The 17,242-nt window shown below is 48.2% G+C and overlaps 1 protein-coding gene across 1 annotated transcript in view; it reads left to right on the top strand.

The window, feature by feature from the left end:
* LOC103529812 (striatin-interacting protein 2) overlaps window positions 1-17,162 on the top strand; it is a 38,410-nt gene extending 21,248 nt beyond the window's left edge. The window contains exons 18-21 of the mRNA XM_030463213.1: window positions 1,814-1,880; window positions 9,643-9,747; window positions 11,572-11,776; window positions 16,640-17,162. Coding sequence (XP_030319073.1) covers window positions 1,814-1,880; window positions 9,643-9,747; window positions 11,572-11,776; window positions 16,640-16,890 — 628 coding nt within the window. The 3' untranslated portion in view covers window positions 16,891-17,162. The remainder of the gene's footprint in view (window positions 1-1,813; window positions 1,881-9,642; window positions 9,748-11,571; window positions 11,777-16,639) is intronic.
* Window positions 17,163-17,242: the final 80 nt, after the last annotated feature.

The following is a 17,242-nucleotide window of genomic DNA, read 5'->3' as shown; positions in this document are numbered from 1 at the left end:
AAGCTGCTGCTCTTGGAATGGTGCAAAAATCCTTTTCCTTGCTGTTTGATGCTCTTTTGGTTGCTTTTGAGCCATGTGTGTAGGCTGCTTTGTCTCCTGTATGTTATGGCTCTGTATGTGTGGGAAGGCACGGATGGAAAAATAGAAAATAATGTTTTAATGCTCTTGCTGATAAAGATTTATCCACTTTTGGTCCTGTGCTTTAAAGGCACCTAAGTAAGGAGGAAAGCTGAGCTCTCTCTGGAGCACTGAGCTCTCTCTTCTGCTTTCTGCTGGAGTTTCACAGGCAGGATAGAGACCTGTGAGAAGAGGTGAGGTTTGCAGCTGGATGCTCTGATCCTGCCCAGCCCAGAACAGCAGCAAAAAGTGTCAGGCACTGCCTTACAAAAAGATTGCAAGATTTGGTTAAGTTCAGGTTTATGGATCCCTATTCAGTGATGCCACAAGAGGGAGGATCAGAAGGATGGTGCTGCTGGTCCTGAGCTGGCTCCCTCTGAGCTCTCCTGCACTTCCAGTTTTGGGATTAAAATGGATGTGAGACAGTGAGAAGCATCTGTCCTTGGGGTCTGACAAGCCCTTCTTGGGCACACAGGTTAAACAAAACCTGTTCTAGGGGATCTGCCAACCTTGGGGTCTTCATCAAGGGGTCTTACCCCTGACTCAGGGATTGTCACAGCTCAGTGTTCAGTTGCTGGACTGAAAACCACAAAACAGCAAACAAAGACTCAGCTGTGTGGCAGTGCAAGGGCTTCACTTTACAGCTGGGCATGTCTCAGTGTGTCTGTATGTACACATACATTTTATCCATATTTTTTTCTATTTTCTTGCCTACTTTCATAAGGGCAATAACCCTGGAGGGCTTGGAATGACCTGACTGCCCTCATTGTGAATTTTCTTGCTGGTAATCAGATGTCTCCATTTTAACCTAAGATATATTTTATTGGGTTTTGTTTTTTTTTCCTTTTTTTTTTAATGTAACTAATCTGTCATGTCTAAATGCATCCAAATCCTTCGAGTCCTTTATTAATGCTCTCAGGATGTGCTTTGGAGCCAAGAGGAATGGATGCTGGGCTCCACTCAGATGAGAGGTGAGGCTGGGAGCCCATTTGGATCCCATCTCTGCAGTCAGGAAGGCAGGAGAGAGGCAAAGCCACTCAGTATCAGCTGCTGGAGCCAGGATTCCAACCCAGCCCAACTCCTTCTGCCTCTGCAGCTCAAGCCCCAGGCACAGGGGAGGAAGAGGTGGCAGAGTGCTGGGTGTTATCACAGAGATCATCTTAAAACTGCATCCAGTTTTGGGCCCTGCTGTACAAAAAGGATGTGGACAGGGTGGAGAGGGTCCAGAGAAGAGCCAGGAGGATGATCAGAGGACTGGAGCACCTGGAATATGAGGAGAGAGCTGGAAAACTGCATCTGTTGAGCCTGGAGAAGAGAAGGCTCAGGGCAGACCTAATTCTGGTGTCCCAGTACTCCAAGGGGGCTCCAAAGGAGATGGAGACTCCCTATGGACAAGGAACTCCATGGACAAGGGGCAATGGGCACAAGTTGCTCCTGGGGAGATTCCAATTGGACACAAAAAGGAAATTTTTCCCTCTGAGGACAGTCAGACACTGGAATGGTCTCCCAGGGTGGATTCCCCCACTTTGGGAAGTTTGAAGTCTCAGCTCAGTGGGTGCTGGGACATCTCAGCTCAATAAGATGAGAAGGGTTGGAGCAGCTGATCCTGGAGGTCCCTTCCCAGCTGGAATTCTGTGGTTCTGTGATTCATACTTACCTGGTTCTTACTGAGTCTCTTCTGTCCTTTCTTCCCCAGCATTTCCATCCTGGATTATCCCCATTGTACAGTCTGTGATTTGCCTGAGCTCACAGCAGAAAGCTTGGTAAGCAGCCCAGAAAGGGTCCTTGTAACCAGTAGTGCTGGATGCAAGAGGGTGAGAAAAGATATTTATTTTCTTTATAATTTTTTTTCTGTCTTCCTTTGTTGCACCTCTAAGCTTTCCAAAATTAGATTTATTTTTTTTTCCCCCCTCCAGACTTGAAAATTCCTCCTGTTTCTATTCTGACTGAGGTGTTGTGCATCCCATGACAATAACTGGGTTTGGAGGTGTCCCTTTCACCTTTCCAAATGAGAGAAGCTGCTTTTAAAAGGGATTTACCCAGAGCCCATTGCCTCCCAGGCTGGAATTGCTCTGAGCACTTGCATTTTGTAAGCTGGCAGTGGATAAAGGAATGAACCCAATTCCCTAGGGAAAGCAGAGAGCAGGAAGGGCTGTGGGAATATATGGAGTACAGAGGAGACATTCCTGCTGAAAAAACTACAGTAATTCAAATGCAGAGTTGGAGCTGGACAGGGTGCAGAACAAGGGGAAGCTTTGGGATTAAGAGAGAAAGGAGAAAAGAGGGAAGGGAGAGACCCTAAATGATGCTGGAATCATTAGGAAGGAGGCTGAGCAAGAGTAGTCAAGGCAAGGGTGTTGCTTGGCTGCTAAAATCTCAACTCTGTTTTGCTCTCTGTAGTTATGTAAAGGTTAAAACCATCAAAGTGAAGGATTTTCCATAGTTTCTACAAACCAAAGTTGCTCAGAAACCCCCCCAAGGCAGCAGTCAGCCAGGAAATCCAAACTGGTTTTATCTCATCTGTAGCATTTCTGATGTTCTGCTGGGCTGCAGATTCCTCCAGTCAGTTGATTAGTCCAGATGATCAAATTTATATAAAAACTTGCTGTGGGGGGTGGGATTTAACCCTGTGGGGGTCAGGGTTTAACACTGTCCTGGCAATTAATCCCAATAACAGATGCTGTCTATTAATGCCCCTCCCTGATGAGAGAGAATAAGGGAGAGAGACTGATGGGTTGGGAACTAAACTACACAGCTTTAATGGAACAGGAATGAGAAATAGGAAAAATGACTCAATCTATACAAATCTACAGGAAAATTGATCCCAGGTTCCTCCCCCCTTCCCCCCAAGAACTCTCCCATCCCCACTGAGGCTGCAGGGCAGCCCTGGGAAAGTCCAGGCTGGAATCCTGGGGTCAGGAGCAGTTGGGAGCTGGAGGCAGGAACACACAGATTCAGGCTGGGATGGATCAGGAGCAGAGGCAGAGGAAGGGATGGAATCCTCCCAGGATGCTGAAGCAAAGAGGGAGAGGGGAAGAAGGGGAAGCAGGAAGGGGTTTGAGCCTGGGGATCCCTCCAGTTTCTCCTGAGGATGAGGTGTATGGGATGGAATCCTCTGTTTGGTCAATTCTGGTCATTTCTCTTGTCTGTTCCTCCCCACAGGAGGGTTTCAGGTGGGACCTCTTGAGTCCTTTTCTCCTTTTGGAGGGCCAAATGTTGCTCAGAGCTGAGCAGTGTCCTTGGCTCTGCAGCCCATTCTCCAGCAGTAACTCTAACCATGGAGTGGGATCAGTCCCAGCAGCAGACACTGCCTGAGAAACTTGCTGTGAATTTCAGCAAGTGCAGCTCCTGACAAGAGACTGAGCTGAAAGCAAAAGCACAGGACAGAAAATCCCCTTTATCCTGGCCCGAAACAGGACAGATCGTCACACTTGGCCAGTGTGGAGGCTCAGTCCTCCACTGCTGCTTTTCTGCCAGGGATTTTTGGCTCCTTTTGGGAGCCTGCTCAGGGTGACAGCTCCTGGACATCACCTCCATCCTTACCAACAAGATCAATCCTTTTTTTTTTTTTTTTTGTGGGTCCATGAGCTCCTTGCCAAGGTCTCATGTCCTGGCCAGGCTCCCAGCATCTCCTGGCCCAATGGGGACATGGAGTGACAAATTGCTGAGGGCTCCTGCTAATCCTTAGGGTCATCTCAAGCTTTATGGGTTTAGAAGACAGAACGTCCAGGTCTGGAGTTCTCAGCACAGGAATGACCTGGACCTGTTGGAGGAGGCCTCAAACAGTGATCAGAGGATAATTTGCTGTGAGGATAAGCTGAGAGTTGGGGTTGTTCAGCCTGGAGAAGGCTCCAGGGAGACTGCACTGTGGCTTTTTGGTGTTTAAAGGTTTATAAAAAAGATGGGGTCAAACTTTTTGGCAGGGAATGTAGTGCCAGGACAAGGGGTGATGGCTTTAAACTAAAAGAGGGAAGATTTAAGTAGGTATAAGGAAGATACTTTTTATGATGAGGGTTGTGAGACCCTGGCCCTGCTGTGGCTGCCCCATCCCTGGAAGCATTCAGGGTCAGGTTGGATGGGGCTTGGAGCATCCTGGCTTAGTGGAAGGTGTCCTTGCTCACTGGAGGATAGATAATATTTAAGATTTCTTCCAAACCATTCTATGATTCTGTTATTCTAACTTTTTTTTGATGCCTCATCACTTCCCTCCAGTAGACACAGGTGTCAGCCTCACAGGAGACTGATTTAATTAGAGAATATGGAGAAATCAATCAGCATTTGACCATGAGCATTCATCTTTGGGAAGGTGCTTGGGAATGTAAGGATTTAAGAGGCATTAAAGATGCTCTGGTGTGGCAGAGACACGTTTGTGTGTGGCTTTGTGTTTCTTCAGCCACTATTCTGTCTCTTAGTTAGCTTTTAGTTTTTAATACTCCACTGCACTGATTTCATCATCCCAGCCATAAGATATTTCTCAGCAGATGTAGCAGATGTTCATGTTTTTGGTGGGTTAAACACAAGATTGGGTTTGGTTCACACCCCTGGTAAACCAGACCAGTTTCAGCAGTGCCATTCCCAGAGGAGGGACCTTCTGGCTGTGGGGTCCTGTCCTGGGAGCTGCTGGCCTCACGTGGTGTAAATCTGTCCTGTTGCACCCATCTTGTTGTTCCTCATCACTGGTCCTCATCCCCTCTCTCATCTCCTGGGGCTGTTGCTTCCCTCCAGTGCTCTGGGTTTGGGGAGGGGGCTGGAGAGGACCCTGCTGCACAGGTTGTGGTGCTGTGAGGAGGATGAAGGGGATAAAGGGGGGGGTAAAAGGCAAATGAAAGCCTGGTTATCCTCTTCCCTCCTTCCCCAACTCTGATGGAAAGGCTGTGACTTACCTGGAGTGACAGAGCCATCAGCAGCTTGGTGATAAAAACCAACCCAGCTGCTGGGAGGGATGGGGTTTGGCTCATTCTGCTCGGGGCTTTTGGGGATAAAAACACTTGGTGCAGGGAAAAACTTGGACAGAGCACTGGTAGGAAACTGTTCCTAGGGAAAGGGAACCTGGGTGACATCCCAGTGACCTCCCGGTGACATCTTGGTGACATCCTGTGCGCAGCAGCCTCCTGCTGGCACAAAGATGAATTTGCTCAGTTTGGGTTTTACCAAATTCCAGAATTAATAGATCTAAAATAAATAAAATAAATCTTCCTGGTTGGGGTGATGTGTGCTATAGCATTTTACCAGCTTATTACAACGATGGGTTTGGTGCTTGCTTTTAAGGCATTTTGCTGGTGGCATTTTTTGGGGTGAATCTGATTTGTAGCAGGAGGAGCCTTTCTTGCTCCTGAGGCTCCACGAGCTGCTGGCCTCTCCATTGCCTCCCACCAGAGTGAGCTGAGCTCCCTCTGTGGGTATGTGTCCCACCTTTATTACCCCCTGGTAATAGGGGCCCTGCCCTAACCAGGCACAGGTGGACTCTCACCCACTCTTTGGCAACCAAGGCACCTGGTTTAGCTTGGTTCTCTACATTTCCCCCCCCTTTTTTTTTTTTTTCTTACCCCAGTTTGCCCTAGCTTACAAACATTTTAACACTGATTACAGGATACAACCATTTTAACACTGATTATAGGATACACTTATAGCTTACGGGATTTAACCCTAGCTTCTCATACTGCTGCAGCCCAGGCAAACCCTTCAATGTCAGCCCAGGCACTTTTTCACAAAGTCTCTGCCTTTCCGACTTGAGTTGTTCTTCTCCCTCCTGTATCTGCTCTTCTCTTGGCTTTCCTCTGCTCAGGGGTTTCCAAAGAGCTTGCTGGTTCCTCATGGGTTTCTGCTTCCTCATGGGATTACAGGATTTAACCCTTCCTCATGGGATTCCATACCATGGGATTCCATCCTCCTGGCTTCCCTCTGCTCAGGGGTTTCCAAAGACCTTGCTGGTTCCTCATAGGATTACAGGTTTTAACCCTTCCTCATGGGATTCCATCCCCCTGGCTTCCCTCTGCTCAGGGGTTTCCAAAGAGAGAATCCTCATCTTTGGTTTCCAAAGAGCTTGCTGGTTCCTCATGGGTTTCTGGTTCCTCATGGGATTCCATACACGGGTTTTAACCCTTCCTCATGGGATTCCATCCTCCTGGCTTCCCTCTGCTCAGGGGTTTCCAAAGAGAGAATCCTTATCTTGGCTTCCCTCTGCTCAGGGGTTTCCAATCCAAAGAGCTTGCTGGTCATACCTTTCAGGGAGAGTGTTAGCCCAGGCACTTCTTCAAATCAGGGAGAATGTTCCTGTTGCCAGCTCCTCACACTGCTGCTTCTTTAGACATCTGTTTGTTGCCCACATTCTCCACCAAATGTAGCCAGGAGGAGCCTTTCTTGCTCCTGAGGCTCCACGAGCTGCTGGCCTCTCCATTGCCTCCCACCAGAGTGAGCTGAGCTCTGTGGGTGTGTGTCCCACCTCTATTGGCCCCCTGGTAATAGAGGGCTTGTCCTAACCAGGCACAGGTGGACTCTCACCCACTCTTTGGCAACCAAGGCACCTGGTTTATCTTGGTTCTCTACATTTCCCCCCCCCCCCTTTTTTTTTTTTCTTACCCCAGTTTGCCCTAGCTTACAAACATTTTAACACTGATTACAGGATACAACCATTTTAACACTGATTATAGGATACACTTATAGCTTACGGGATTTAACCCTAGCTTCTAAGACTGACACAAGACTGACACAACTTAAACATACAAACATACACTTACAGCTTACGGGATTTAACCCTAGCTTCTCACACTGCTGCAGCCCAGGCAAACCCTTCAATGTCAGCCCAGGCACTTTTCACAAAGTCTCTGCTTTTCCAACTTGAGTTGTTCTTCTCCCTCCTGTATCTGCTCTTCTCTTGGTTTCCCTCTGCTCAGGGGTTTCCAAAGAGCTTGCTGGTTCCTCATGGGTTTCTGCTTCCTCATGGGATTACAGAATTTAACCCTTCCTCATGGGATTCCATACCATGGGATTCCATCCTCCTGGCTTCCCTCTGCTCAGGGGTTTCCAAAGAGCTTGCTGGTTCCTCATGGGATTACGGGATTTAACCCTTCCTCATGGGATTCCATACACGGGTTTTAACCCTTCCTCATGAGATTCCATCCTCCTGGCTTCCCTCTGCTCAGGGGTTTCCCAAGAGAGAATCCTCATCTTTGGTTTCCAAAGAGCTTGCTGGTTCCTCATGGGTTTCTGGTTCCTCATGGGATTACAGGATTTAACCCTTCCTCATGGGATTCCATCCTCCTGGCTTCCCTCTGCTCAGGGTTTTCCAAAGAGCTTGCTGGATCCTCATGGGTTTCTGGTTCCTCATGGGATTATGGGTTTTAACCCTTCCTCATGGGATTCCACACACAGGTTTTAACCCTTCCTCATGGGATTCCATCCTCCTGGCTTCCCTCTGCTCAGGGGTTTCCAAAGAGAGAATCCTTCTCTTGGCTTCCCTCTGCTCAGGGGTTTCCAATCCAAAGAGCTTGCTGGTCACACCTTTCAGGGAGAGTGTTAGCCCAGGCACTTTTCCAAATCAGGGAGAATGTTCCTGTTGCCAGCTCCTCACACTGCTGCTTCTTTAGACATCTGTTTGTTGCCCACATTCTCCACCAAATGTAGCAGGAGGAGCCTTTCTTGCTCCTGAGGCTCCACGAGCTGCTGACCTCTCCATTGCCTCCCACCAGAGTGAGCTGAGCTCTATTGGCCCCCTGGGCTTGTCCTAACCAGGCACAGGTGGACTCTCACACACTCTTTGGCAACTCGAGGCACCTGGTTTATCTTGTTTCTCTACACTGATTTCCAAACTGGATTAAACATGGACAGGAAGGGCTCCCTGGAGTCATCCCCAAACCCTCCTCCTGAGGATGCCCAGCTCAGATTTTGCTGTTAAGGCTGAAGCTTTCCTTAAGTGCATTATTAAATGAACCAGCACTTGGTTTCCCTCTCAGCCCCCAAACAGGTTTTTTTGTGGGACAATTCTGCTGTGCTGAGCAAATCCCTGGAGTGGTGGAATTACTGCTCCAATGTGCCAGGGGGGAGATTTCTGCTCAGGGTGCTTACACTGAGCTCATACTTAAAATAATTTATTAGCTGCACTTAAGCTGGAGGGGATCTTTGTTAGAGAGGAGCCTTGTCCTCCTGCTATAAATGCTGCTGTGTATCAACCTGTGTGGGGGGGTGATTTCCTTTTATTTCCTATTATTGCCTTTTATTTGCCTGTGATCAGTCCTCTAAGCATTTAGGGTATTTTAAAAATTAATTTATATAATTAACAACCCTCTTGTTTTCTAAGCTGTGCTGATCACTGGGCTATAATTTGATCTCTGCCTGTGAACAACAAATAGAAATCTGCCACACTGGGTAATTCCCATGCTGGAAAGATGGGATTTATCTTTGTTCTTACTCTAAACTTAACTGCAAATTAAAACACTGTTTACATCTGAGTCTTTGAGGAGAGTTTTCCACCAAATCTGTTGGCTTGATGACAACCCAAGCGAGGAGGTGGCTCCACTGATCAATCTCCATGGGAAATCAGACTTGTGCAGACAGGGAAAATAAAGATTTTCTGCACAAAGAAACCTCAGGGAGGATGCTGCTGGATGCTGCAAATTTGCAGATGACTCTAAGCTGGGGGGGAGTGTGGATCAGCTGGAAGGCAGGAGGGCTCTGCAGAGGGACCTGGACAGACTGGAGAGTTGGGCTGATCCCAACGGGATGAGGTTCAACATTCCAAGGGCCGGGTCCTGCACTTTGGCCACAACAACCCCATGGGGAGCTCCAGGCTGGGCACAGAGTGGCAGAAAGGGACCTGGGAGTCTGGATTGCCAGGAAGCTGAAGAGGAGCCAGCAGTGTGCCCAGGTGGCCAAGAAGGCCAATGGCATCCTGGGCTGGCTCAGGAACAGTGTGGCCAGCAGGTCCAGGGAAGGGATTCTGCCCCTGTGCTCAGCTCTGGGGAGGCCACAGCTTGAGTCCTGTGTCCAGTTCTGGGCCCCTCAGCTCAGGAAGGAGATTGAGGTGCTGGAGCAGGTCCAAAGGAGGCAACTGGGCTGGTGAAGGGACTGGAGCACAGATCCTGTGAGGAGAGGCTGAGGGAGCTGGGGGTGTTGAGGCTGGAGAAGAGGAGGCTCAGGGGAGACCTCATCACTCTCTGCAACTCCCTGAAATGAGGTTGGAGCCAGGGGGGGGTTGGGCTCTTTTCCCAGGCAACTCTCAGCAAGACAAGAGGGCAGGGTCTCAAGTTGTGCCAGGGGAGGTTTAGGTTGGAGATTCGAAAGAATTTCTTTCTGGAGAGGGTGATCAGGCATTGGAATGGGCTGCCCAGGGAAGTAGTGGATTCTCCGTGTCTGGAGATCTTTCCAAAGAGCCTGGATGTGGCACTGAGTGCCATGGGCTGGGAACTGCAGTGGGAGTGGATCAAGGGTTGGACTTGATGATCTCTGAGGTCCCTTCCAACCCAGCCCATTCCATGATTCTATGATTCTGTGCTGTCGGGGTTAAGCTTTTCCTTCTCTGCTCTGCAGGAAGCTGGAGACACCAACCAATTCTGCTGGAGAAATTTGTTCTCCTGCATTAACTTGCTGAGGATCCTCAACAAGCTGACCAAGTGGAAACACTCCAGGACCATGGTAGGTGATGTCCCAGCTCTCTGAGATGTGCCATGGGCTGCCAAAGTTGTACCTGGAGTGTGTCCCTGGCTCTGTGCTGCAAGGTTTCAGCACAGCCTCCTGGCTGGGAGGTTTCTCTTGCTATGCTGCAGCTTCTGCTTCTTCATAATTTGGCATTTTTCTTTTGCAGATTGAGCCATAAGTGAAGGAATGCTTTTCCTTCTCCAAATAATACTTATTATTTGATAAATAATATTATAATATTATTACTTATATTAACTTATTATTTAATTAACTTAATATATACTTAAATAATATTACTTATTATAATTATATAGAATTATAATTCTATGACTTTCTAGCCCCCTGCAGCAAGTTTTGGTTATGTTCAACACTCTTGTTCTACCTTCTTGGGGTGTTTGACTTGAGCATCTGTGCTGGGAAGAAAGAGTGAGAGGCCTGGGGCTGTTGAGGCTGGAGAAGAGAAGGCTGAGAGGGGATGTGCTGAATGTCCATCAGTAGCTGAGGGGTGGGGGGCAAGAGGAAGGGGCCAATCTCTTTTTGGGGGTGGCCAGGGAGAGGCCAAGGAAGACTGGGTTGAAGGGAGAAGAGAGGAAGTTGCAGCTCAGGATGAGGAGAAAGTTGTTGAGGGTGAGGCTGAGGGAGCCCCAAATGGTTCCCCAGATGGTTGGAACAGCAGCAGCTGAAGGACCTGAAGACATTTAGTGCTGAAGGTCTGGGTTGGGATCTGGGATGTTGCTGCCCCACAGCCTGCAGGCTCCCAGTGATGTCCTCGTGGTGTAAACATGGTGGTGACCATAAAAATCACCATGAGAGGAGCTACAAACCACAGGGGTTGACACAGAATCATTAAGGTTGGGAAAGACCTCTTAAGGTCATCAACTCCCAACCCAACCCCACAACTAAACCATGTCCCAAGGTGCCACTTGGTTTTGCTGAGCCCTAACTGGGGGGTTTCCTTTGGCTTGAAGTGCTGCAAAAGCTCCAAGCCTTTTGCCTGCTGGGCCTTGTCCTTCTGATCCAAGGGACCAACTTCATGGGTGGATATCCTAAGGAAATCCTACAATCCACCAAAGTGCTTTCACATGGGGCCTGTCTCAGGGTGTGAAGTGTATCAGAATGTGGGGTGTATCAGAATGAGAAGGGGGGGTTTGTTACACTCCTGTTGCTCATTTGTAAATGAAGACCCAGCTGATGCTAATTAGATGATGTGTTCATTTTCTGCATGGTTGTTTAATGCTTTCTCAGTTCTATAAGTGCTACAAATACCTCCAGGGATGGGGATTTCAGGGAACCAAACAATGTGAAGGGTTGGAAGGGAGCTCTGGAGATGCCCCAGTCCAACAGGATGTGTTCCCTGAGGGATCCAGCTGGGAAATACCTCCAGGGATGGGGATTTCATGGAACCAAACAATGTGAAGGGTTGGAAGGGAGCTCTGGAGATCCCCCAGTCCAACAGGATGTGTTCCCTGGGGGATCCAGCTGGGAAATACCTCCAGGGATGGGGATTTCATGAAACCAAAGAATGTGAAGGGTTGGAAGGGAGCTCTGGAGATCCCCCAGTCCAACAGGATGTGTTCCCTGGGGGATCCAGCTGGGAAATACCTCCAGGGATGGGGATTTCAGGGAAGGAAAAAAATGTGAAGGGTTGGAAGGGAGCTCTGGAGATCCCCCAGTCCAACAGGATGTGTTCCCTGGGGGATCCAGCTGGGGCAAGGAGGTTGGAGTGGATGGTTCCCAGGTGTTGGTGCCCAAAGCTGCTCAGACAGCACCCCTGGGGTGTTCTTGCCCAGGCTGAGTTGATTGGTGTTGGTTTCCTGGCAGATGTTGGTGGTCTTTAAGTCAGCCCCGATACTGAAACGAGCTCTGAAGGTGAAGCAGGCCATGATGCAGCTCTATGTCCTCAAACTGCTGAAAATCCAGACCAAGTACCTGGGGCGGCAGTGGAGGAAAAGCAACATGAAAACCATGTCTGCCATTTACCAGAAGGTTCGGCACCGCATGAACGACGACTGGGCCTATGGGAATGGTGAGTACTGGGAATGTCACCTGGGAAGGGACCTCCAGGATCAGCTGCTCCAACCCTTCTCATCTTATTGTTGAGCTGAGATGTCCCAGCACCCACTGAGCTGAGACTTCAAACTTCCCAAAGTGGGGGAATCCACCCTGGGAGACCATTCCAGTGTCTGACTGTCCTCAGAGGGAGAATTTTTATTTTTGTGTCCAATTGGAATCTCCCCAGGAGCAACTTGTGCCCATTGCCCCTTGTCCATGGGATTCCTTGTCCATAGGGAGTCTCCATCTCCTTTGCAGCCCCCTTAACATCATCATTAGGTCTCCCCTAAGTGCTGCTCCTCATTCAGAGTTGATATTGGTACAGAGGGACTTTGGCATTTGGTCTGTAATCTGTGAGAAAGAAATTAACTTGTTTGGGTCAGAATTAGGGATTTTTTTCATAACTTTTATTGCTCTGCTCAGCACCATCAAGAGTGAGCAACTTAATTACATGAGGAAAGGTGGGAACAACAGATAAGGATGGGACATGAGCAGCTTGGGTCTCCAAGGTGAGAGTTTGCACAAGCCAGGCCTTCACTTTTTGTGTTTCCAAAGCATTTTAGGCACTGAGCCATTAAACTGTCCTGGTATTCACTCCAAATGATCCAAATCTGAAGGGTGGAATCATGGAATGGTTTGGGTTGGAAGGGACCTCAAAGCTCATCCAGTTCCAACCCCCTGCATGGGCAGGGACACCTCCCACCAGCCCAGGGTGCTCCAAGCCCCATCCAACCTGACCTGAGACACTGCCAGGGATGGGGCAGCCACAACTTCCTTGGACAACCTGGGCCAGGCTCTCCCCACCCTCAAATTCAAGAATTTCCTCCCCATCTCCAACCTCAATCTCCCTTTCTCTCAAGTTTTAACCCATTTCCCTTCTCCTCTCCCTACCCCCCCGTGTCCAAAGCCCTCCCCCAGCTTTCTTGGAGCCCCTTCAGATATTGGAAGGTTGCTCTGAGCTCACCTGGTGTCAGGGTTTAACACTGCCCTGGCAATTAAACCAAATAACAGGTTCTCACTATTAATCCCCCATCTCCTCCCTTATGAAGAAAGGAGAGAGAATAAGGGAGAGAGACTGATGGGTTGGGAACTAAACTACACAGCTTGAATGGAACAGGAATGAGAAATAGGAAAAATGACTCAATCTGTACAAATCTACAGGAAAATTGATCCCAGGTTCCTCCCCCCTTTCCCCCAAGAACTCTCCCATCCCCACTGAGGCTGCAGGGCAGCCCTGGGAAAGTCCAGGCTGGAATCCTGGGGTCAGCAGCAGTTGGGAGCTGGAGGCAGGAACACACAGATTCAGGCTGGGATGGATCAGGAGCACAAGCAGAGGAAGGGATGGAATCCTCCCAGGATGCTGAAGCAAAGAGGGAGAGGGGAAGAAGGGGAAGCAGGAAGGGGTTTGAGCCTGGGGATCCCTCCAATTTCTCCTGAGGATGAGGTGTATGGGATGGAATCCTCTGTTTGGTCAATTCTGGTCATTTCTCTTGTCTGTTCCTCCCCACAGGAGGGTTTCAGGTGTGACCTCTTGACTCCTTTTCTCCTTTTGGAGGGCCAAATGTTGCTCAGAGCTGAGCAGTGTCCTTGGCTCTGCAGCCCATTCTCCAGCAGTAACTCTAACCATGGAGTGGGATCAGTCCCAGCAGCAGCCACTGCCTGAGAAACTTGCTGTGAATTTCAGCAAGTGCAGCTCCTGACAAGAGACTGAGCTGAAAGCAAAAGCACAAGACAGAAAATCCCTTTTATCCTGACCCAAACCAGGACACCTGGGAGCCTCCTCTTCTCCAGGCAGCTCACACCTGAGAAACAGCAGCAGTTTCACCCCAGAGGATACCCTGAATCCTTAAGCTGAAGCACAAACCAGATGTGCTGCTCTGTTTAAACAGTTTGAGGTCAAAATGTGTCTTTTTTTTTTTGAGGGATGTCATGAAGTTTCTGATGTTCCTCATGTATTATCCTCTGGGATACATCAGACTCAGATTCCCTTGTAAGTACATCCCCTGGCTGCAACAACTGAAGGTTAAGACAAGAGAAAGTCTTTAAAGATCTTGTTGCCTTAATAACATGATCCTAAACTTTTACTCTGTGTGTTATTTTTTCTTCTAATTAAGGATTAAGTAGAGAAATGAGGTAGCATTCCTGTTTAATTAAGGAAAGAGGTAAAAGCCTGACATCTTTTTAATGAGAAAGACATAACAGTGGTGATAAGGTGTTTAATTTCACACAAATAAGATTTAATCTATTTTTTTAAGACTTTTTGTGCTTTTGATAGTCATGCTGCACTACAACCCTAATTCAGAAGAACCACATTTTACTGAAATAAAATTAATTTAAGGCAAATGGAGTTCCCCAAATGCTCAAAGACTGGGGACTTCCTTTCTTTTACAGGGATTTCTATCCTCTTGCTGCCTTTTTCCACGTGCTGACTGTTCCCTGAAGGACTGAAAACAGCACAGGGGTTTTTTTTTTTTTTGGGATACAGCTAGGGGATACTCCAAGCCTTGGGTGTCTTAAATAGCTCCAGCTCTACATGCTTAAAAATAGCAGGAGGGAGCAGGCAGCCACCTGTCCTACAGCAAGGTTTTGCCATAACAACTGAATTTAGGTGGCAGGATTAAAACCAGTGAATTTTAAGGTGTCTTGCTTCCCCCCAAATCAGCAACATCATGCAAGACTTGATTGCACAGTTTTTCTGCTCTGATCTTGAGCTGGACAGTTTGCCAAGGAAGCACTTGGCTCTCTGAGACATGATCTGGAAGGTTTGGTTTGTTGTTTTTTTTTTCCTGGAGTGTTTATTTTTTGCCAAGGAAGCACTTGGCTCTCTGAGACATGATCTGGAAGGTTTGGTTTGGTTTTTTTTTTTTTTCCTGGAGTGTTTATTTTTTGCCAAGGAAGCACTTGGCTCCCTGAGACATGATCTGGAAGGTTTGGTTTGGTTTTTTTTTTTTTCCTGGAGTGTTTATTTTTTGCCAAGGAAGCACTTGGCTCTCTGAGACATGATCTGGAAGGTTTGGTTTGTTTGTTTTTTTTTTCCTGGAGTGTTTATTTTTATCTTCATATATCTGGGTTAATACTCAGCTCAGACCTTTCTCCCTCCCCTGAACACTGCTGAGCTCTGCCAGTGAATTTACTGAACCTCTAGGGAGGAAATGACCATTTTCTACAGGCTCAGAGCTCATAAAGATCAACTTTCAAAATACTTTTTTTTTTTTCCTGTTTCCTATTTACTCATATCATAGAATCATAGAATTAGCCGGGTTGGAAGGGACCTCAGAGATCATCTAGTCCAACCCTTGACCCACCGGAGCAGTTGCTAGACCATGGCACTGAGTGCCACATCCAGTCTGTTTTTAAATGTCTCCAGGGACGGAGAATCTACCACCTCACCGGGCAGTCCATTCCATAGCCTGATCACCCTCTCCGTGAAGAAATTCTTTCTAATATCTAACCTAAACCTCCCCTGGCACAACTTAAGACTGTGTCCTCTTGTCTTGTTGAAGGTCGTCTGTGAAAAGAGTCCAGTTCCCACCTCGCTACAGCCTCCTTTCAGGTAGTTGTAGACAGCAATGAGGTCTCCCCTGAGCCTCCTCTTCTTCAGGCTGAACAGCCCCAGCTCTCTCAGCCTCTCCTCATAGGGCCTGTGCTCCAGTCCCTTCACCAGCCTGGTTGCCCTCCTTTGGACCTGTTCCAGGACCTCTACATCCTTCTTAAACTGAGGGGCCCAGAACTGGACACAGGACTCGAGGTGTGGCCTAACCAGCGCTGAGTACAGGGGCAGAATCCCTTCCCTGGACCTGCTGGTGACGCTGTTTCTGATACAGGCCAGGATGCCATTGGCCTTCTTGGCCACCTGGGCACACTGCTGGCTCATGTTCAGTTTCTTGTCGATGCAGACTCCCAGGTCCCTTTCTGCCACTCTGTGCCCAGCCTGGAGCTCCCCATGGGGTTGTTGTGGCCAAAGTGCAGGACCCGGCACTTGGAATGTTGAACCTCATCCCGTTGGAATCAGCCCAACTCTCCAGTCTGTCCAGGTCCCTCTGCAGAGCCCTCCTGCCTTCAAGTTGGTCCACACTTCCTCCCAGCTTGGTGTCATCTGCGAATTTGCTGATGATGGACTCAATCCCTTCGTCTAGGTCGTCGATAAAGATATTAAACAGAACTGGGCCCATCACTGATCCCTGGGGGACACCACTGGTGACCGGCTGCCAACTGGATGCAGCCCCGTTCAGCACCACTCTCTGGGCCCGGCCCTCCAGCCAGTTCCTAACCCAGCACAGGGTGCTCCTGTCCAAGCTGTGGGCTGACAGCTTTTTCAGGAGAATGCTATGGGGGATATTATCTGTTTGGAGTATCCTGGTTATTGCAGCCAGTTATGAGCTTTTCAACATAATTTGTAGTTAAATTTGTCCAAATTTTAGGAAACTTTGGGTGAGCTCATAATGAGCTCCCCAGGTTTTAGCCATATACATTTAATCTTGATCTCTGCTTTACACATTTGTGGAGATTTTCAGTCCTGCTTTCAGTAAGAAGAAGGAGCTTGGTAATTATAGAGAGTCCTTAAATCATCCTACAGAAATAACTGCATTTCCACAGGAGGCTTTTTAACTCTGCTTAATTACAAGTGATTTTAACATCTTCCATATAACCCAAAATGCATCCAAAATGGGGAAAATAATCAGTAATAACTGACTGGCTTATACTCTGGGCAACTCAGACATGTGATTGCTGTAAAAACCTTCACTGTTTCTTTTCCTTCTCAGCGTTTTGTTGTGGGTTTATTTTTAATTTTTTCTTTTTTCTACAACTCTTTGGTCTTGTTTCTTCTTCCATGTAGATATTGATGCCAGACCTTGGGATTTCCAAGCTGAAGAATGCACCCTAAGAGCCAACATCGAAGCTTTCAACAGCCGGAGGTACGACAAACCTCAGGACTGGGAGTTTGCCCCCGTGGACAACTGCCTGCAGAGTGTGCTGGGGCAGCGCCTGGAGCTCCCGGAGGATTTCCATTATTCCTACGAGCTCTGGCTGGAGCGGGAAGTGTTTTCCCAGTCCATTCGCTGGGAGGAGCTGCTGCACCACCAGTGAGAGCAACATCTTCCCCGCTCCCACCTCAAAGAAAAAAGAATTCAAGGTGCTACAAAGCTGAGGAAGGTGATTTGGGGCTCGGGTGTTCTTACTCTGCATGCCCTAGAGCCTCCTGGTGGTAAAGAACCTAAAGATGACAGAAACACAAATCAATTAACAAACCCCAGCTAAAGGTGGCAGACACGTGGAGGTCTGTTAAGTATTTTAGTGTCAGTGCTGCTGTCAGTGTGTACCTGGCTCCAGAGCCCAGGACCAGCAGTAAAGTCCAGGATTTTCTCTGTGATAATTTAATATTTTCCTGCCTGATGTGCAATTTACTCCTCCAGCCCTGGGAATTCTGCTGTTCCTCTGC

The sequence above is a fragment of the Calypte anna genome, chromosome 1, assembly GCF_003957555.1.
Source record: "Calypte anna isolate BGI_N300 chromosome 1, bCalAnn1_v1.p, whole genome shotgun sequence".
NCBI classification, from domain to species: domain Eukaryota; kingdom Metazoa; phylum Chordata; class Aves; order Apodiformes; family Trochilidae; genus Calypte; species Calypte anna.
This window is presented reverse-complemented; position numbering and strand designations above follow the sequence as displayed.